At 49.1% G+C, this 20,565-nt stretch overlaps 8 protein-coding genes across 8 annotated transcripts; 4 read left to right on the top strand and 4 right to left on the bottom strand.

Annotated features, from left to right (window-relative positions):
- Positions 1-2,671: 2,671 nt before the first annotated feature.
- Positions 2,672-4,358, top strand: ANOM_000344 (uncharacterized protein; the record flags this gene model as incomplete). The annotated part of the gene is made up of 8 exons (XM_015545602.1): positions 2,672-2,764; positions 2,841-2,967; positions 3,020-3,204; positions 3,257-3,293; positions 3,343-3,410; positions 3,465-3,847; positions 3,911-3,978; positions 4,036-4,358. The coding sequence occupies 8 exons, from the start codon at positions 2,672-2,674 to the stop codon at positions 4,356-4,358; spliced, it is 1,284 nt and encodes a 427-aa protein (XP_015412233.1).
- A 222-nt stretch (positions 4,359-4,580) lies between these two features.
- Positions 4,581-5,348, bottom strand: ANOM_000343 (uncharacterized protein; the record flags this gene model as incomplete). The annotated part of the gene is made up of 1 exon (XM_015545601.1): positions 4,581-5,348. One exon carries the CDS (start codon positions 5,346-5,348, stop codon positions 4,581-4,583), a length of 768 nt encoding a protein of 255 aa, XP_015412237.1.
- Positions 5,349-6,392: 1,044 nt separating this feature from the next.
- ANOM_000342 (uncharacterized protein) lies at positions 6,393-7,559 on the bottom strand (the record flags this gene model as incomplete). The annotated part of the gene is made up of 1 exon (XM_015545600.1): positions 6,393-7,559. One exon carries the CDS (start codon positions 7,557-7,559, stop codon positions 6,393-6,395), a length of 1,167 nt encoding a protein of 388 aa, XP_015412236.1.
- A 773-nt stretch (positions 7,560-8,332) lies between these two features.
- Positions 8,333-10,261, top strand: ANOM_000341 (deoxyribodipyrimidine photo-lyase PHR1; the record flags this gene model as incomplete). Its single annotated transcript, XM_015545599.1, has 2 exons — positions 8,333-9,657; positions 9,712-10,261. The coding sequence occupies 2 exons, from the start codon at positions 8,333-8,335 to the stop codon at positions 10,259-10,261; spliced, it is 1,875 nt and encodes a 624-aa protein (XP_015412200.1).
- A 545-nt stretch (positions 10,262-10,806) lies between these two features.
- ANOM_000340 (uncharacterized protein) lies at positions 10,807-14,642 on the bottom strand (the record flags this gene model as incomplete). The annotated part of the gene is made up of 7 exons (XM_015545598.1): positions 10,807-12,497; positions 12,841-12,884; positions 12,941-13,335; positions 13,490-13,624; positions 13,676-14,036; positions 14,095-14,230; positions 14,303-14,642. 7 exons carry the CDS (start codon positions 14,640-14,642, stop codon positions 10,807-10,809), a joined length of 3,102 nt encoding a protein of 1,033 aa, XP_015412199.1.
- Positions 14,643-15,492: 850 nt separating this feature from the next.
- On the top strand, positions 15,493-16,735 carry ANOM_000339 (uncharacterized protein; the record flags this gene model as incomplete). The annotated part of the gene is made up of 4 exons (XM_015545597.1): positions 15,493-15,948; positions 16,015-16,203; positions 16,261-16,544; positions 16,600-16,735. 4 exons carry the CDS (start codon positions 15,493-15,495, stop codon positions 16,733-16,735), a joined length of 1,065 nt encoding a protein of 354 aa, XP_015412181.1.
- A 490-nt stretch (positions 16,736-17,225) lies between these two features.
- On the bottom strand, positions 17,226-18,500 carry ANOM_000338 (putative extracellular exo-polygalacturonase; the record flags this gene model as incomplete). The annotated part of the gene is made up of 2 exons (XM_015545596.1): positions 17,226-18,033; positions 18,088-18,500. The coding sequence occupies 2 exons, from the start codon at positions 18,498-18,500 to the stop codon at positions 17,226-17,228; spliced, it is 1,221 nt and encodes a 406-aa protein (XP_015412182.1).
- Positions 18,501-19,118: 618 nt separating this feature from the next.
- pmeA (putative pectin methylesterase) lies at positions 19,119-20,243 on the top strand (the record flags this gene model as incomplete). The annotated part of the gene is made up of 3 exons (XM_015545595.1): positions 19,119-19,552; positions 19,630-19,742; positions 19,816-20,243. The coding sequence occupies 3 exons, from the start codon at positions 19,119-19,121 to the stop codon at positions 20,241-20,243; spliced, it is 975 nt and encodes a 324-aa protein (XP_015412176.1).
- Between the last annotated feature and the right edge of the window lie 322 nt (positions 20,244-20,565).

Genomic DNA, 20,565 nt, shown 5'->3' with positions numbered 1-20,565 from the left:
CCCACACTTGGACATCCGATTGGGAGATCTTGCCGGAAATGGAATATGGTATTCTAATAGTAATGCATCACGACTTCCCAGGTAGCGACTAGTAGACTAGTAGCACTAGTTACTATGGTAGGCTTTGGAATCTCAAGGCTCTGCTGGGTTCACCTTCACCGAGTATGGAGCTGGGCGTACTATGCTTATACGATATTTTCAACCCCAAAGCCTAGAGCCCTATCATTGCCTAACATCCCATTGCTTGTGCATCTACGCCTCCGTATTATAAGTACCCTGTAGATTCTCTGATATCCCTCTCAATAATGCTGCTCATTGTTCATAGCTTCCTAACCGCAACACCTTGAATGATGGCCGCGCCATACAAGGGTCGGTTGAATCTAGACAGCCATGGCAGTTTTGCCACCTCCATGCCGAGCCATGCATCCATTCTCTGAGTCCCTGGAAAGGTTTGGCCCTCGGAAATAGTTTGTAGCGGGGTAAGCTCCCCCAACCTATCAGATATGTTCAATTCGTTCATACAATAGGCAACTACGGAGTAGTTCCCGCGTGTGATACTAAAACCAGACAACTTCACCATTCTCTCGGGGGCCATGCCGGCTGGTGGCGTAGGAATCTGTGTTCGACGACGTGAGCACTGAATGTCGTGTTTCGATATGGTAACCTCTGCCCGCTGCACAGAAGGTTCGAGGTTAATACATCGGTAGGACCTACCATTTTGGCTTTGCGGACCTATACCTACAGCTTTACATTTTTATTAATAGTACTTCACTGTGAATCCATCCAGATTTACCTACTCAACTGGTATAGCGAGGACTTCGGGAGAAGGATGGTCAACTTTGGCCATCACCCTGCTACCGCGCCGAGTCTCACATATACACTACCCAGTATTAAGGTTGGAACTAATGCATGATTTATGACTGCATCTGATGGTGACCGCCTAGATATCGATCATCAAGGGAGAGGATGGCATTTAAACAAGCATTGAGGTGAGAACATCTTCAAGTAGACAGCAATTTTCAAGAACTCTAGTCAAGAAAATGCTCATTTCCTGAAAAAAGCTTTAGGATGCTACAGATCACTGAGGCGTATACATACTGGATTTTATGAGAAGATTGCCTGGCAAGAGTCTTGAGGGCGGGTGGACGCGGTAGTTGTGTAGACCACTCTACTCCATACGGCACTACTCTACATGAAGATGTATTTTTGGGCACAGACACAAAGTCAAAAGGGGCAAAATAAATTGCATCGTAAAGTGGGGAGTTTTACTTCTCGGAGGATGGCGGAAGTGATAGTAATACCAGTATATCCGAGAGGAATTTTCTCGGGCTGCATCTGCTATCCAAATTCCGAGGCTTGGCCGACAGCTAACTAGCCCTATCAAAGGGTTAATCAAACGCCCGCTCTACCGAGGACCGACAATCCCAGATATGTTTGTGCCATATATGGTGCATTTCACACGTTCCCCTAGAGTTTAAATTTCGATGAGAGATCCAACGCAGATCTGGGCCCCTACGGGAAGCGCCTGGTGGAAGAGGCGTCCTGCGACCAAGATTTGCTTCCCGAAGCAGCTTCGTATTTCGATTTCCCCTGGCCTGGGGGGGGAAAACACCCACTTAAAGGGGGAAGTTCTACGGTGATAACTGTAGTGCACACTCAAATGGCCGCCTCTTTACATCAGGAAACTGGAGTCCGCAAGGTGCAGGCTTTCATGACTCGGCGAGGTGATCCTAATTAATTACTATCCATCTTTCCCCCTCGATGGGTTGAGGGACACTAAGCCGGCGAAGCAAGAGGCAAAAAATAAATAAATAAAATGAAAAAAGAAAAGAAATTGCAGAAGGGAGATGGCGATACTTGTAGAAAACGTGGTTTGGTCAGAGAATCTTCACGGATGAAACAAGTCAACAACCACGGAACCAAGCAAGAGGGAATCCCAACCACGTGTGGACTGTGGACTGTGGACTGTGTACCAGACTGGACGCCGTGACGAACCGGTTGGTAAGCCAGGCACAAGCCAGCCAGATGGACCCTAGGGAGCAGATTCAATATCCAAGGTACCGGATTTACCCAATTGGGGTAGGATCCATCAATAAATCTGCAACCGAGATCTGGTCCTAAGTGGAGACCCGGGGACCAGAAAAAGTTTTTTTTCAGGTCGCCTCACGACAGCCAAGACTAGGGATAGCCTGTTCATTGACTGGGTTTCACTGGACCCAATTTTTCTTTTTGGAGAACCGATCGATCATAGAGTCAGAGACCATCGTGAGGGTTGATCACTGAGAACGCTAAGCTTAAGAGACGCGCCAAAGGTCCTGCACTGTTAGCGATCAAACCCTGATTACCGATGTTGGCGTTCCAAATATTAAGCACCGGGATTTATGCCACGAGGCAGCCAAATGACGACAAATAAGCTTAACCTCTCTAGTGTAGTATGAAACTTCCCCTTCGGGGTCACTTGCCATGGTGGAGAGGCACTGGCCGGGCGTTCCAAACTTCGCGAGAAATTTTTAAAATAAAATAAAGAGAAAAAAAACGTACAGGGATTAGCGGGCAGTGGGCATTAATATCGAAGCGAGGCTGGCCCATCCACAATTTATTCTATAATAGCTACTCTATTTCCTGAATATGCTTCGCTAGGTCACTGGATTGAAGTGCCTCCATTGTCAAAATGAAGGTCTACCAGATCGTGCTGTCTCTACTGGCTTTGGGGGTTGGCTTGCACGCCGCAGACCCCAACCCCAATGAGTTTCCATCGTCGGCTGTAAGTCCTGCGCCAAGTCTGGGTCACGTTTGGGTGATGGCACTCGTTGCTGACCGTGTATGTCTGCGTGGATCAGATCTCGTGTATGCAGCAGCTATTTCAAGGGGAGTGGAACACAACGACATACCTCTGCGCCGATAAGGCCCGGCAGACTGCCTTAGTGGACTGCGTCACCAAGAATGGTACAACCAAGGAAGAATTCAGTGAGTCTTCAGCAGGCCTGATGGGCTGTTTCGAGAGGTTAACCGTAGACAGTCACGCAGCGATTGACCGAAGAATCCTGCAATATCACACCCCGTCAGGGGCCGCCCCTCATTGAGGGCTCGACTTTAGCTCCCCTCATTCTGGCCACCTTTTTCTTCACCGTCCGTATCGGTGCCAAAAGCTTCAACCTGGGTGGGGGTTGGGGGTGGGATGACCTGACCATCATCATTTCCTACGTAAGGCACCAATCTGGCGCAATACGTAGCCTCTGTACTAAGCTCTTTTCAGGTCATGGGTTTGGCCATGTTCGTTCTCAATGTCTATAGTAAGCTCGGTCCTTCGAAGTTTGGGAATTGTTAAAGCTAACAGTCTAGTGATCAAATATGGCTTCGGCAAGAATATCTGGGATATCCCCTTCGCTGATATCACTCAATTCTACAAGGTCAGCCATCGCTGCCATCTGATTGCCTTGGTGTCATTATTGACTTCCCTTTAGTATTTTCAAGGTTTCGCCGTGATGTACAAGATCCAAATCTCCCTCGCTAAGATATCCGTCTGTCTGTTCTTGCTCCGGATCTTCCAATCCCGCATGTTCCGTACGCTGGCATACACGCTCATCGGTATCAACGCATCGATTGGAATCACATGGGCACTTGTGGACGGGCTGAGATGCACTCCGGTCCATTTAGCGTGGGATGGCTGGAAGAATGAGGATCCCGGAACATGCATTGATTTCATTTCTGCCATCTTGGGCAACTGCTTGGTGAATATCATTGTCGACGCCATCATGGTCTTGATGCCGGTCTATGAAGTGAGCAAGCTGCAGCTGCCATTGTACAAGAAGCTCAGCGTCGGTCTGATGTTCGTGATGGGATCGGTGTATGCAACCCCCTTGTCTCTTTCCCTTGTTGTCTGTCATGGCGCTAATAGTATATGTCACAGTTTGACTATCATCGGCATCATCCGAGTAGTCGTATTCTGGAACAACCGCTGGGGCCAGAATCAGACCGGTACGTAGTCCTTGTATCCCCCGTATTTTACTAGTGAACATTGCTAAACCTACTCAGCTGGTATATATCCCCTGATCCACTGGTCCGTCATCGAGTCGCAAGTTGCTATCATCTGCGCCTGTCTCCCGTCCTCCCGCGCTCTGCTTAACCACTTCTTCCCCGGTGTTTTCAGCGGGTCGACCAAACGCACGTATGCCACCGGACCGAGCAACTGGTACGCCAAGGGCCAGTCGAATGGACAGAGCAAGATCAACAAATCGGTCAGCTACACGGTTCAGTACTCGTCAACGTCGCAGAGGGATTCTTCCCATAGGGATGATTCGAATGATTCGAACAGTGTGGTGCAATTGGTTGACCTTGATACGAAACGAAATTATTAGTGGGAATATAGTGTATTCTACATGGTCTTTTAATAAATTTTCTTATGTCTTTCTTCAGTTTTTAGCACGACGGTGTAGTCTGCACAACCGGGTGACAACCTTTCGGGTAGTCTATATTATACAAGACAGTAATATACAACGACAAAGGGGAAACGACAAACGCCAGCGAACCCATGAAGCCCGTAAAATACAACAAAGAAGAGAGAAATGCGAAGGAAATCCTCACACTGCCTCCCAATCCATAGCGTCGACAATGAAATCCCAATCTGCCTCTGAATCGCCCGACAAGCCGTCACCAGTATCACTCTCGATCTTAGCTACATGCTCCCGGGCCAGTGCAAGTCCATCTTCTAGACCCACGAAGATTTCTGATAGAATATGGTCGAAGTCGTAGCTTTCAAGCGGCATCGCAGTCTCCCTTGGTCGACGAAACGAGTCATTCTCTGTCTCTTCTTTCGACATGTCGGCTGTCTTCCAGCGATTACGTAGTTCTTTCGCCTTCCTTAGCTGCTCGCGCACATTTCCAGTCCCGAGAACAGGATGCAGTGGACAGCTCTCGCTTTCCAACGTATCCAAGACATTGGCATGATACCGGTGCGTAGCCACCGGGGATCCATTCCTCCCCAGCCTCGGAGTCGAATGCGATCTAGTGAAAGCGCCAGTGACTGTCACGCCGAAGACGCCGAGTAAATGCACGATCGCCCGCTCCAGAAGCGCATAGTACTCAAAGAAATCGATCTTGAACATGATCTCCGCATGCGCGACATCCACGCCACCGTCGGCGGGGAGTGTGGCAAGGCGGTAACCCTCCGCCAGAAAGGGCAATTTCCACTTTAATCGCCCGACAATTTTCATGAAGCGGGCCAGTTCCTGCGAGGGAGCTGGGTGGTTCCCCCCTCGGGACGTGGAGGATGACCGCTTCGTCTTTGACTCCTCTGGGCGCGGAGCCCATCGTGATTCGAGTAGAGTGGACGTGGTCCTCGATGGCATTTCGACACCTTGGCGGGCTGGAACTGATGTCAGAGTTGGTCTTTGCGGTGCCCAGCGGAATCAGCTTCAGGTTTCGGTTGTGATGTTGGGTGGAACCATGGAACCATGGAACCACTCTCGGGCTAACTCGGTTGGTATAGCGGTTTCACATTGCTCACGAACCGGTCCAACTTGAGAACATTTCTAGAAGACTAGAACCAGGTTGACGCTTTGTCAGGCTGATCTAGATTTTGCTGAGGGCTCTATCTTTCAATGGTCTATGTCATAAATGTCTTGATGAGTCACTCGGAATGATCACAAATGAGCGTAGCTTGGCTCCGCTGAGGACGGAGGTATTCGAGACTCATCTGTGGGTCTGCCAACTCATGAGAATAATCTGAAAGGAAAGACATGTTAATATCCGACAAAGAGAATAGATAAGTTGGGCTGTGCCGTCTCATACAGTCAGCACTAAACATTGAACCCCTGAGGCATGAATAGCATCATGAGAAGGGTAGGCGGTAAGCTTATCGAGCCTCGTTTATTCCATACATGACGATCTTTTCTTAATAAAGAGAAGGGTCAGTTTTAGTTGTGGAGACTACGCAGTGGATATGTGGGCGAACTCCGAACATAGTAACTACCGCCGAGAATTACAAAAAATATCTGTTGGAAAAAAGGAGACTTTCCATCCCAGTGGGATTCGAACCCACAGGCATTCGCCGAGGAAGCGGACAGATTGATAAACGGGTCTAAATCGATCTCTACCTAGTCTGGCTTAGCGTCAGACCCTGGTGTGCTGAAATAGCATCAAAGAGCTTCACTTATGCAAGTCATCCTTAACTAGCTACTACTAGTAGTCAATGTAGCGCTGACTGGGATCAGTATCAGTCTTCAACTTCATTACCTATATAAACAGCAGAATTTCAAAGGGCCGGTACAAAGGACTCTCTAAACCATACAGTCGCTCAAATACTAATAGCCAATGTTTCATAACATGACAAGTTTTGCAAATATATATTTGTTGGAAATGTTTGAACTTGAGAATCGTGAGTAGGAGGTGTATTATTGTTCAATCTCTTCAAAATTTAATTCCCATTCCGAATCTGATTCTTCTTCTGAGTCCTCATCCGACGCTGCATCTGGGTTGAATGCCGTCCACGGTCCCCACATATTCCTACATGGAATCTCAACATCATTGGGAGGGTCCGGAGCAAATGACACGGGGGTGAGCGTCCCCTTCCCCAGCATTTCGACTGGTGGAGGTTGATTCAACTGATCGATCTGTTGTTTCATCCTCCTCACCTTTTGTACATATTCTTTATCCATCTTCTCCACGGGCAACGTGACTAACTGCATCCCCTCAAGTCCCTGACTCTGCAACGCATTACGCAACATCCTCTTCCGCCAGTGCTCCTCCTCCTCGTCCTCATTAGTAAACGCATCGTCATCTCCCAGAACCGACCGAATGGCAGCAGCCCACATGCGCCTCCATCGACCACAATGTAGGATATGATGCATGGCTGTCTGGTCTCCTTCCCCCGGTCTTTCAAGGTGCGTCGCATACGGACCGGTCGCCAATCTGATAAACCCGGGGTAACTGGAACAAACCCAATCAGGGAGACAGTAGGTGAAGTAGTCGATTCGTGTTCGTATATCAAAATAGGGGAGATTCTTTTCCGGCTGCAGAAAGGCGTCCATGCTTCGCCCAAACAACTCCCCGTATGTGATAATTTGGAAGGTCGCCCGATCTGGCTCCGTGGCGACGGTGTAGGGTTCGCTCACCCCGCCATTCCAGAAACCTGGCGTAGCGTACCACTGCCTGCCGGCCATCTTGTCGATCTTGTCCGAGAGAGGGTTAATGGTGGAGAACCGGGCTAGATGTGTTCTTCGGATGTCTTCTAGCGTTAGGCCCGCATGTTGGAGGCAGAACTCATAGAGGCTGTCGATTCCACCTTGCAAGGCTCTGCGGAGGTCAGATGTACGCGCTTCATTCCCTAATGCCCAGTCACTGACTTGGCGGGCTGTGGCAGCGACGAGGAAATGAGGGTGGGGAGAGAAGAATGTGGGGGCCGAGGCGGCAGCCAGCCGGAGTATCGTGTTGGGGTGTGCTGTGTATAGGCAATCACGGAGTCTGCGACATGATGCTGCGGCGTTGGTGAAGGTCTCAATGTTATCGATGTAGAGAGGGAGAAGACAGAGGATTTCATTGGGGAGTGCGTCGAGACTCATGGTGCGTGATATGAGTGAAGAGCAAGTGACGACGAAGGGAAGTGACAATACAGGAGGAAGCAGTGTTTAAATAATTGTTGTATGAGAGTGAGCCTGAATAATGCGCCGCTCTTTGTTGCCTATCAGCCTGAGTCATGTGCTGCTCTGACAAGGCTGACCGCGAAAGAAGCACTAAACCACAAACAGTGCCCGGACGCTAGACCTTACTTAGAGTCATTCAAGCAATGCTCTAGTACGCGATCGAGTTGGTAGGCGTATAGTTGCCCCGTCTTTGTCACCGTGGCGCCTCCGTGTAGGTGCTCAACGTCGGGCCGCACCGAAATTTGTTGGATTGCCCGACTTAATGGGCCCAATCTCCTTTGCAGAGTCCATGGGGGCCAATGGTATGCCGAATATTCACCTATCTCCGGCTATCGATTGTTCCGCATCTCTATCACTACCTCGGGTCCTACTGATTCCTAGGTAGTAAAAGGGAGATGAGGCAAGCATACAAGCGCAGTGAAAGTGAAACATGGGTGAGAACATGGAATCTACCGCTAGTTTAACATATCCCAGGAGCAGGGAGAGTTGCATACTGCTACTAAGTAGGAGTCCATGGGTGTATTTCCAGACCAGAACAGGAATGTTGTGTACCTGTTTTCTCAGGTTTCATTGTCACGTTTAGAGGTCGATGGGGCAGTGACGTCAGAGGGTTTTCATTGTGTCGATCCAGTCAATGAAGTCAACGCGATCGCTAGGGGCCGTCGCAATCACAACCACAGTCTTTGTTTATAATGAGAAGGATTTCCCCAGTCATTGGGCTTTCACGCGTTACATTGCTCTACTCCTCTACTCTCTCATCGCGATCTCGGTCTACGCTGACACCCACCATCGTTCGCAACATGCCTCAAAAGCGCAAGCCATCGCAAAATGTGACCAGAGAAAATGGAACGAACAGCACCTCACACTCTAACAAACGGGGAAAGGCCGATCTATCATCACCGCATCCCAATGCGCGACAAGCGGAAGAATTCGGCATAGTCTTGCGACAGTTTTACCCGCCCGAGATGAGCAACGAGCGATGCCAAGCCTACAACGACGGCACGCTGGAACGACCAATGGAGGCACTGAATAGGGTCTGTGAAGAAACGGTGGATGCCCGTCTATCAATTCGGCCGAATGCGGCCGTGGTTCATTGGTTCAAGTCCGATCTCCGATTGCACGATAATCGTGCCTTGCGGAAGGCATATGAGCTTGCGCGCGAACATTCCATCCCTCTTATCGCGCTCTACATTCTCTCGCCCGAGGATCTCACAGCGCACTTGAGCAGTCCCGCGCGGGTGGATCTGACGTTGCGGACTTTGGAGCAATTGAAGCGGGACCTGGGCGAGTTGGACATTCCTTTGTACATGGAAACGCAGGAGAAACGGAGGGGTATACCACAGCGCATTATTGATCTATGTCAGGAGTGGGGTGCCAATCATCTGTTTGCAAACATTGAGTACGAAGTTGACGAGCTGCGTCGAGAGGCGAAGCTGGTTCGGTTGTGTGTCGAGAACGGTATTGCCTTTGACTTGCTCCACGATACCTGTGTTGTTCCGCCGGGTTTACTCAGTAGTCAACAGGGGAAGCAGTATGCTGTATACAGTCCATGGTTTCGCGCATGGCAGGTGTTTCTTATGGATAATCCAGATTATCTGGAAGCGTCAGAAGAGCCTGGCGCCAATCCTGGTAATACTCGGAAAGTCTTTAAAAGCCTTTTCGAAAGCGAGATACCCGGAGCACCGGATAATAAGGGATTGTCCGACGAAGAGAGGGAACATTTTCGTGAACTATATCCAGCGGGAGAACACGAGGCTTTAGATCGCCTCGAACGGTTTTTGGAGGAGAAAGCCACGGACTACGATGATATGCGGAATTCACTATGCAAGCAGACCACATCAGTTCTGAGTCCGTACTTTGCGTCTGGATCGTTGAGTGCCAGAACCGCAGTGGCTCAAGCTAAGAAAGCGAACAAAAATCAACTGGACCGGAATGACCTTGGCTTTGTATCTTGGATTAGTGAGGTGGCATGGAGGGACTTTTACAAACATGTGCTGGTTCATTGGCCGTTTATATGGTAAGCATGTGTCACCTCTCTATGGCTTACATGGGGCCGATCTAATAGGGACAGCATGAACAAATGCTTCAAGTCTGAATTTACAGACCTTGAATGGGAGTACAATGAGGACTATTTTAATGCGTGGTGCGAGGGTAAAACCGGATACCCCATCGTCGACGCTGCCATGCGACAGATAAATAGCGTCGCCTGGATGCACAACCGATCTCGCATGATCGTGGCCTCGTTTCTATCAAAGGATTTATTGATAGACTGGCGACGTGGAGAGCGGTACTTCATGGAACACCTCATCGATGGCGACTTCGCCTCTAACCACGGCGGCTGGGGGTTCGGTTCCAGCACTGGAGTTGATCCGCAACCATACTTTCGCATTTTCAATCCACTACGCCAGAGCGAGCGATTTGACCCGGATGGTGAGTATATCCGGCGCTGGGTACCGGAGCTGCGCGAAATCCAGGGATCGGCTATTCATGATCCGTATGAGCGCGGCGCGGGCGACCTCGCTGAGAAGAATGGATACCCGGGACCGATTGTGGATCATGCGACGAGACGGGCACTCGCCCTGGATCGCTATAAGAAGGCTGCTGGTGGAAATTCTAAGTAGAAGTGATGGACAGTGGAATGCCCCTGACTATTCGATGGGTCCAGCGCGGAATAACAGCTAGACTCCAGCTAGAGTACTCCTTGTCACAGAATATCCTACCTGTTAGTGGTCGAATGAGCACACAATGACCCTAGCGCCAGTCTTGGTGACAGAGGCGACACGGATATCAATATTATTACTCTAATCATGGCGAGCAAATAGTTGATGGTAATAACTGGATTGACGAATATGCCGACAGTCGCTTGCAAAGGTGGGCGATGGTCTTGCCAAAGGCAATGCGATTTGTGTGAACGTCCTGCTTTGAAATCTGTATTGTATTTAGATCCAGCTAAAGAGATAACTATCGGGGAAACAGCTAAAACCACAACAGATCAAATAGCCCACCATGTGTTAGTCAGACTAAAAGATTCCACTTGACCAACATCAGAAAATAAAAACGGAGGGGATAGTATCCATCACGAATGAAAACAACTTGAAGATCGGAGCGAAGTGAACAGAGGAGAAGCCAACATTCACAAGCCCGCCTGAACAAGATCATACTTAGATCACTGGAGTTCCCTGATAACCTCCAAAAGACTGTCTCGAACACCACAGGGAAGAGGCCAATCTTGAATACCGCCAAGCGCCATCTCTCTGTTTGTGAAATACCATTTCTCAATACTCTTGAGGATCATACGCGCCTTCTTGGAATATATGACATCAGCGGTATACCGAGGCTGGTGGCGTAGAGCTTGAGTGAGGCGGGTGGCTGGAACTCCCCAAGGATTCACCTGAAAATCGTCGATATAGTTCACATGTTCATGCAGCAGTCCTTGGTGTCCTCGGGGCCACTCTGCTCTCGGTTTATCGAAGAAAGAAAGATCATCCGGAGCCGCAAGCTGAAATGTTCTAAGATAGGTCGTGCGCTTGAACAAACCTTTCGGGGCCCAAACCCCATGTCTTTCGACTTGCCAGTGATAGTGTGCCGCGCGATGTGCGAGGTCAGTGGGCAGGGGATCGATCACAGGAGCTGAAGGGAAGGGGTCCTCAGTATCAAATTCGAAATCTACCAACAAGGCATCCCCGGGAAGGCTCGTACCATCATTGCCACTATCAGCGGTTCCTTGCTCCTGCCTGGAGGGCTGCTCCCGCTGGCGCCGCCGCTGCTCGTCTTCTTGGGCCTGTAATATAGTGATCCTAGCGAGTACGCCCCTTATAGCCTCTTTGAGCTTCTCGCAGCGAGTGACAATCGCTTCATTCACAAAACCGCCTTGTACATTGGCTCCGATCTCCTTGGCACACGGATTCACCATGCCAGTAACCCGGCCGAACGAGGATGAGTCAATCTCTCCACGGTCCTCGGCTGCTTGTTGCTCTCTGTACCAAACACAGAGATGGTCAAGATCTTCATGTGTCAGAGGATGCTGGAATATCGAGTTGTTACCTCGTCTGATCTGAGCGAGGACGAGCCGAACCTCCCAAAGCCTTCGTTCCTTGCGCCAAGAGCGCAGCAACAGGAGGAAATTTTGACGGTATGTGGTCAATTCGATTATGTGAGCGTGTATCATCTCTCTGACTTTGATCAGTCTAAGCTTTTCGGTAGCAAAGCCAGGGTCAAGGCAGCAGTCTGCGCTATTCAAGAGTCGTCCAGTCCTGCTAGCGATGGCCCAAAAAGGGGGCTCAAGAGAAACATGTAAAAGTGCGACATCAAATGCCACACGAGTTCTGACACCAGAATTCTCATCCACATGATCCGGGACATTTAGGACCATACCAACAGGGACTGTATCCAATCTAGGCTCCCGGTAGGTCGGGATTTCAGGTGGGCACTCCGTGAACGACAGAATATCGCTGGGTCGATAGGCGTGAGCAGCAAATTGTTCAGGAAGAAACCAGAACAGTGGGTAGCCACGGCGTTCAGTATTGACCGACTGATGCTGGTTTTGAAACTCACCAGTTTCTCTAGCGGTGCTGCTGTGCTGCGTATGGTTCAAATGGGTTCTTTCCTTTGGGGTCTCCTCATCACCAGTGCGTTGCTCTGCCTCCGCGGTAGACTCCTTTTTGGTTTTAGCAGATCTATCGATAGGGACGTTGGTTTGGACAGGCTTCGCCTCGGACGGTTCAAGTGGAGACTGTTCCATATTGCTGGATGCGGAGAGATCAGGGGTTCCAGTCCTCTGCCTCTTTGGTGAGGGACGGCGAGGATTGCTTCCCCGTCGCAATCGGCGTGTTCCTCTCATTTCTTGCTCCGATGTGACTGTGGGGTGGTATGGTTTGAATACCAGTTCTTTCATCGAGGTTATAGGGTTGTACGAAGAGGTGATAGTAAAGACAGACAGATCTCACGGATAAGAAGTTGGAAGAAGTCGCGGTGCGCGAAAAGAGTGTTTTGGTTATTACGCGAGAAAGAACACAAATCAATCAGTGAATATCAGGCACGAAAAGACACGGGCCGCGTGAATTGAACGCCACCTATGCAAAGATGAAACAAGCTACCAATGGGCGCTGAACATAAGGCAAGGCAACTACATACACGGGAAATATAGGATGCAGTGACTTTCACTCATGTCTTTCAGTAGACAGTGGTCATGGCAACGCACATTCCCAGTGCTCCCCCCCGACGTAGGTACTTCTTAGTGGATATCTGTGTGTTATTAATAACACCACTCGCGGGTATCAAGTTTGTGCACTATCACTAACCTGCAATGATGACGCTGGAAGGCAACCCCGAGCGCTGGATTGTCATTCACGTACTTTGTCCCCGTGATCGTCTCTGGGGCTATGCCGAGTTCCACCCAGGCCACCAACGCAGCTAAGATATTTTCATTTCTGTTAAACGGTGTCATTGTTGGCACAGGGCTGCCACCCTGCCCAAATGCCCATGCGCCTGGACCTGAGCTACAGTGGGACATGCCAGAGATACGGAAGAAACGGAAGAAATTGTCAAGCTCGGAGGCAGACATGTTCATAGTTGTCGAAAGATGATTGTAAAACCGCTCCGTGTTGAAGCTTGTAATTTTGCCATCCTGCTGTCCATGGTAGGTGATTATCCTTCCTCCTCGTTTTTGTAGTTCGACAGGTCGTTCGGCCAGGTTCTGATACTCTGTGGATTTAAGTCATCCGCGACCTTTGCGTCATGAATATCAAACTCGGCTGGATTCCATGACGGATCATAGACCACATATTGAAACCATTCCTTATATCTCGGATGAGCACACGATACGACTACGATCGACCAGGAGCACATACCTTAGAATAGCTGAACGGCTTTCCTGAATAAAGCTTGTCTGCGGCCTCCAGCTCGCTCCCTGGTTGCATTGCGGGGAATATTAGTTGTTCATCTTCACCGTACATTGGACTAAACACCTTCCGTACGATCTCTACCTGCGCAGGGCTCAGACAGTTATCTATTCTATCGTTTGTGCACATTAGCACCTCCGGATGAAAATGGCACAAGGTAGGATCCTCGATGATGCCGTCATCGACACAGTCAAGTGTATCGCACTGGGCCAACACCTCAGGGTGAATCAGGTTCTTCCATGTTGATACGCTTATGAAGTTCGCAGAGTCAGCGGAACCTGTAATAGGGAAGAAGCTTGCTCTCCAAGAGACAAGATTGTTGAAGTCCAGTGCTGGTGAGCCGGCAATAATACCATCAAAGTCGTCCGGGAAGGCCACAGCGGAATGGATCCCCTGCCGGCCCCCTAAAGAGCAACCCAGATAATATGAGTTTGTATGCGGTTGCCCATAGAATGCCTTGGTGACTTGTTTACCTATGACTGTGCTAAGATGAAGTCTGCTAACAGTTAGCTACCTAGAGCTGCATCAACACACGCGTCGACAGGATGACATACGCTCTCCAAGAGAAATCGGCGAGGATATCCGAGTTTTGATAAAATGAGACGGCAGTCGTGCCATTGTGTCCGTTGTTCGACCCGACCACGGCGAATCCGTTCGCGGCCCCGTATGCCAGATCCTCATATTTTATACCTGTTCAGTGACTTGTCATGAGATTGCCTTCACAATCACGAACATTTTTGTTCTCGACAGGTGTTAACATACAGCCATCGATCCCGCCATTTCCAGTCCCCAAGAACCTGCCAGTCCAATTTCGAGGGAGCCAGAGCTCTGTGGTCACGCTTGATCTGTTGGATGTCTCCAGATATAATGCGACACGACAAAGGTCTACCGGGACAACCTGATACGGGCGAGCACAGGTTGCATCATTGTACGGCAAACTGAGGTTTGTCCCCGCGGGCACATACTCAACGAATTCACGATGTGCATCCGTAGTCCTCGTATCGGGTGAAAAGGCTTGGCACGAGTCTTGAAAGTCGGCTCCCACGGCCAAGGCGAGGGATAGATTTACGCCGAGAATGTTCAGCCATAGTGAGACCTTCATCTTATCTCTTTCGACGTGAAAGTGAATCGGTATTCCGCCCGCTTCGCAATATCCATCGATTGTCGTGGCATATGACCGTGAGTGACCAAGCTACGACTCCAAAGAGGGAGGGAAGTGCAGAAAGACGTGTCCCTTGCGTCTTATCTTCGACTAGTCCCGTTCTTGGCGGCTGATCACTACGATATGGGGATACGGTACTTTTGAATTGGTGATGATGCTCGCATATAGTCGATGTCGCGACTAAGGAGAGGGAAAAACAAATACACACCAGAGGATGATTCACAGATTGCCATGAAGACGGTTTCTGCAATTGAAGTTGTAGTAGAAGCACGAGTATCGACCTCTATACATGGCATAATAACAGGCCAACAGCGGAATGGGGTAAACCAGCTTCAAGGTGACGTAGAGTAGAGGCAACTTTTAAACAGTGCAGCATGCACATCCAATCAATCAAAAATTCTGACATAGGTATCAACTCGCAGGTGTATTGCTTGATAACTTACGGGAATCATCTACCGCTGGAAAGAATACCTGATGCTTTAGCGTCAGGATACAGTGGGGCAAAGCTTGTACATACAGAGACTAAATCTGGACTTTACAAACCTGATATCACATCACAGAGCGCAGATTAGATTGTAAAGAATCGTCAATTAGTAATTATTAATAATGGAGAATTAATAATCGGACCTGCACGATTTTCAGTCGACGCCTGGGATTCGGCAGGGACGTGCATATCTCCACCTGCAGTGTCCAAGGCGGATGACGTCGTTAGGGAGAAGCGTTAGAGAAAGAAGGTATAAGTATAAAACATCTGCTATACACATCACCAAGGAAAATTCTCACATCAACCATGACTCACAATATCCTGCTCACCGGCGCCTCGGGCTATCTTGGGGGTACTCTACTGGCCCGCTTGAAACAGACAGATTTACCTCCATATGGCAAGCTTTACGCCCTTGTTCGCTCTGAAAAACAAGCCGAATGTGTACAGGAATATGGAGCAGAGCCTTTACTCTGCAACGTTGCGGAGCATGATCAATTGACACAGGCCATTGTTGACAGAGAGATTTCTGTGATATATTTCCTGATCGACGCTTACGGCCAGACACATCAGCAAGTGATGATCAGGGCCCTTGGGAAGGTAAAGGAACGCACAGGTAAAACGGTGCATTTCTTACATACAACCGGTGCCAAACAGTTCAGTCGACATGGAGGTGTTCAAGATAACAGAGCCTTACTTGACACCGACCCGATGCTCTATGACATCCAGAAAAGTGCTGTCCCACCGTATGAATGGTTTGCTCAGGTATCAACCTTCCTGTCCCAGCGCGTACAGTAACAGGAATACTAAACTCACTCGCCTCTTGAATAGGGTCTTAGAACCAATGTCGCAGTTGTTGACACCGCAGAGGAGAATGGAGTGCGAAGTTACATATTTGCTCCCTGCATAGTATACGGAGAAGGGGAGGGGTTCGGCAACCGCATTTCTATTCAGGATGTCGCAGTGGTGAAAGCCGCAAAGAAGACAGGTCGTGTCTATATGGTCGATTCTGATGGCCCCGTGAGTTACACGTCGATCATCACGGGCTATCTGTCATAGCGCTAACATGTCCGCCAGATCTGGCCTGTTTGTCATATTATTGACAACACCACTCTCTACTTGCAGATTCTGCGACAGATCTTGCTCGGGAATGATATCGGGTATAACAGGAATGGGTTCTTCCTTGCTGCCTCCGGAAGTATAGCTTGGAAAGACATATATGACGCTTTTGCTAAAGCTTTATCAAAACGTGGTGTGGTTAGTGATAGTACGGTGGCACAGGGAGACGAAACAGCGCTGGGAAAAATGGGTGAAGCACTGGGAGTGGACCCATCTGTTGTACCTTTTCAAGTGGGCGGCAAGTACGTGATTCACTATCCTCAACGCTACCTTCCCATAAATGTTAACCTAGTCCAGCTGTACCTTCACTGCAGTCCATGGCAAGCAGATCGGCTGGGAGCCGCAGTATCCACCGGAGCATATACTCGAAGCAGCAGATGACGAGGTTAAGCTGATTCTGAAGAGCCTTGCATCAAAGGCAACCATTGGGTGATCCTAAACCTACTCTACGAATGGTTGGTTACTGGTAAAGGACTAGATAGGTAAGCATGGCAGGATTGCGAGTACTGCATTGGCATTATTTCAACAAGGGCCTGCAGCTATGATGTATGCTCATGCATGTTGATGCTACGGCCCTTGCGATACACAATACAAACTAAAGCTAGAGCAATAGAGAATAGAATTCTCATTAGCGAGATTTTACCAAACTCGGCTGATGAGCCTTCATGTTCATGGCTCCTACTAAGTCCACTTACAGGTCCCGTTAAATTCATATCGTTCTTCATAAGGACGTTTCCGTTCTTTGAGTTACTCTAATTATGTCCCTCAATATTCGTAGGGGAATGTACCGAAGAAAGAAGAATTCCCTATACCTCCAGAAACTAAGCTTTGCTCTCCCTGACAACCGAATTCCCTCCTTCTAACCCACGAAATAAGCACGATCACCAAGCTTGGTATATGTTATGTCTAATCTCGCTATCTAATTACCCAGATGCACCTGAGGTACAGGTGACGCCGAGGTCTGAAGGAGTGTTGCCACACAGAATCTTTGCATCTCCCGATGGAGCTTTCACCTCGAAGCCACTGATGGTGACATCGCAAGTGCCCTTAGAGCCACAATTCAGATTTGCTACCACAGGGTCCTCCTTGGCACTCGTGGTGCCCGTAAATCCCTTAACAACAATGCCTTCCAGCACGGCATTGCCAGGATTTTCTTCACAATATTCATCATCTTCGCCATAGCAGCTTTGAATCTGGAAGGCATAATCACAGCCGTCGACAATGAAGTCTTCAAATGTGGCATTCTTCACCGCTGACACGCCATGGTCTCCACCACTAGGGTAGGTTTTGATGCCTGCTGCTTTGCTCGAGTTGATCATTGTTATGTTGCGAGCATAAACGTTCTGGACGATATCATCGCTGGACTTCCCAAGTGAGCCCACCGATATGCCATGAGACCCTGTGCACGTCACATCCTCAACGGTTACGTAGTTTGCGCCAGGCTTGAAAGCCACACAGTCATCGTCGTTTGTGATAGCGACGGATGAGATGATGACATCGGTACTGGCGCCTATGTCAAAGGCGTCTGTATTCTTCGGAAGATTGTCCGACTCTGAGGTGGCATCCATAGTCAGACTCGTAAACTGGGCATTTGATGTGTCGCCTTTGACAGAAATGAACACGTTTGGCGGATTCTTCTGTCGAAGTCCAGAGACCTCGATATTGCTGCCCCCGGTGATGTAAAGTAGGGTCGGGCGCTTGTAGCTGCTGTCCTCTGCAAATTTATCCCATCTATGCAAGCCAGTTAGTCAAGACATAGTTCAATATAGACGAGAAGCAACGTACGACTCTTGGCCATTCCCATCAATAACTCCAGAGCCCGTTACCGAGCGAAGCTTCAGCCCGTCAATATCCGAGACACTGATCATGGCCGTCTTTCCATTCCAGTAATCTGTGGAGCTGGTAAACTGGAGCAACCCTTCCACCTGGAAGTCACAGTTCGAGCAGCCCTTGAAATCGAGCACGCTATTCAAGTAATATGTCGTATCGGCCGGGATTACGATCGTACCTCCATCACCGCATGATGTGATCGCTTCCTGAATTGCTGGAACATCGTCGGTCGAGGAGCTTCCACCAGCAGTGGGCGTGCAAGCAGCACGCGGCTTGATAGTCCTATCCGGGGATATTTCGCTTCTCGATGGGGCAGCTCTGCTAAGTCCAAATAGCGAGAGCAGTAAAACGCTGTTGAGGCCGACCATATTCGCACTGATTTACGCCAAGCTCCCAAATGCTTATTTGTTGTGTACGCCACGGAAGATAGAATCGACAAAGGCCAAATATATAGCCTCAAGACGCAGAATTCATCGCCTCCAGTCACAACAACGTCCCACCATTGTGCCAGTCTTGTCGATCACAGGTGCCATTGCGAATACGAGGGCTGCACAGGACTCCAGGAAGGACAAGCTGCTTTGACGGAGAAACGTGTTCATCAAGATTGTCCGTCACCTCCGCGCGCTGCCCAAAGCTTGTTTTGCTTAAATTGCTCTTACTCTTCCAACCGAGATTAGGGAATTGATCGTCGTCCGGGGTGAAACACATTGGGCAGGAATAGCCCGGCTAAATGAGCACCCGCTTTTAACCTGTGGGCCTCCGCGAACTCCGGCACTTGCGCTTTGCCGATTGATGGAAGAATTCTAGAACACCATATATCTGAATACGGTGTAAAGGTCGTTAGAGACATGTGAAACAGTGTGCTGTGTTAAGTCCGGGCCACACCAGTGTGCAGGGTTTATAATGGTGCTCATGAACATCATTACTAGTCAGGTACAGCACTGCTTGCATCCGATCTACCTATCACATTCCATCGTCGACCCAGTATGCGCCCGGCCCTTCTGAAAACTGCTCTGTTGAGCTTCAGTCTCTGTAGCTCTGCATCTGTGCTGCCCAGGAATTCGGGTCGAACCAGTGCGCCATCCGGATGTTCCACGGTAGGCAAGTCTGGCAATTATTCAACCATCAGCGATGCCCTCGACGCTCTGGGCTCATCGACGGCAGACGCATGTATTTATATTGCAGCCGGCACATACGAGGAGCAGCTGATTATTGACTATGCGGGCCGCTTGACGTTATATGGGGAGACAAATGATACCGAAACATATAAGCAGAATACCGTCACTATCACCCATACCTTATCATCTCCGGAATCTGGCTCTCTCGATAGTAGTGCCACTGTCAATATCAAGTCGGACTTGGTTTTGGTATACAACATCAATATAGCGAATGGATATGGGTCGGGCGCGCAGGCCGTTGCGTAAGTGATTAGTCTTTTCCACTATGTGTACGAGTAACCCAAAAATACATCTAACATGTAGCTGCTCCCAATACTAGACTTGTCGCCAATGCCGACCGACTTGGATTTTATGCCTGTCAATTCACAGGGTACCAGGATACTCTGTATGCCAAATCCGGCCATCAGTACTATATCAATTCTCGCATTGAAGGTGCGTTACGCAGTGCCCTTTTCCGGCTTCAAGGCCTTGAACCAGATCTAGATCGGTATTAATCTATTCACAGGCGCGGTCGATTATATCTTTGGCGACGCCGCTGCCTGGTTTGAGAATTGCGATATAGTCTCGAATGGTGCTGGCTACATCACCGCCATGTCGCGAGAGGAGACGTCTGACACTGCGTGGTACGCCATTGATCACTGCAATATCAAGGCAGCGTCCGGAGCGGACCTGACTGGTGATGTCTATCTGGGCCGACCCTGGCGAGTCCTCGCCCGCGTGATCTATCAGTACTCAGTCCTATCCGATATTATCAACGCCAAAGGTTGGCATTCTATGGCGGATGGTGCAACGCCGCTTTATTATGAGTTCAATAATACTGGTGCTGGATCCGACACATCGGAACGAGAGTATCTGAGCACCATTGATGCTGCCGTGACAAAAGAAACAGTCTTAGGAGATAACTACAATGATTGGGTCGACTCCAGTTTCTAGGTGAATGAAGCATCGTCAGTTCTAGGTATATTAAGTAGAAACACTAGTGTTATCTCTATCCAGCAGTGATTTATTAACAGCATTGCTTTGAACCTTGTGAACTATGTAGGAGATGTTCTTAGGAAAGCCCTGAGGTCGGCTCCGAGATATATTTCTGAGAGAGGTAATGGACCATGTAATCGGGTCGGCTCATGACTTTCTTTTCTATATCCGTTAGTGCTTTGAATTCTACTAAGCTAGGGGCACATGGGGAACCTTTCTGTTTTCTATATTCTCGAAAGTGTGTTTTATATTAGCAAGTTGGTCTATCTTAATTTAAGAA

This window comes from Aspergillus nomiae (assembly GCF_001204775.2).
Source record: "Aspergillus nomiae NRRL 13137 chromosome Unknown contig00004, whole genome shotgun sequence".
Taxonomy (NCBI): Eukaryota; Fungi; Ascomycota; class Eurotiomycetes; order Eurotiales; family Aspergillaceae; genus Aspergillus; species Aspergillus nomiae.
This window is presented reverse-complemented; position numbering and strand designations above follow the sequence as displayed.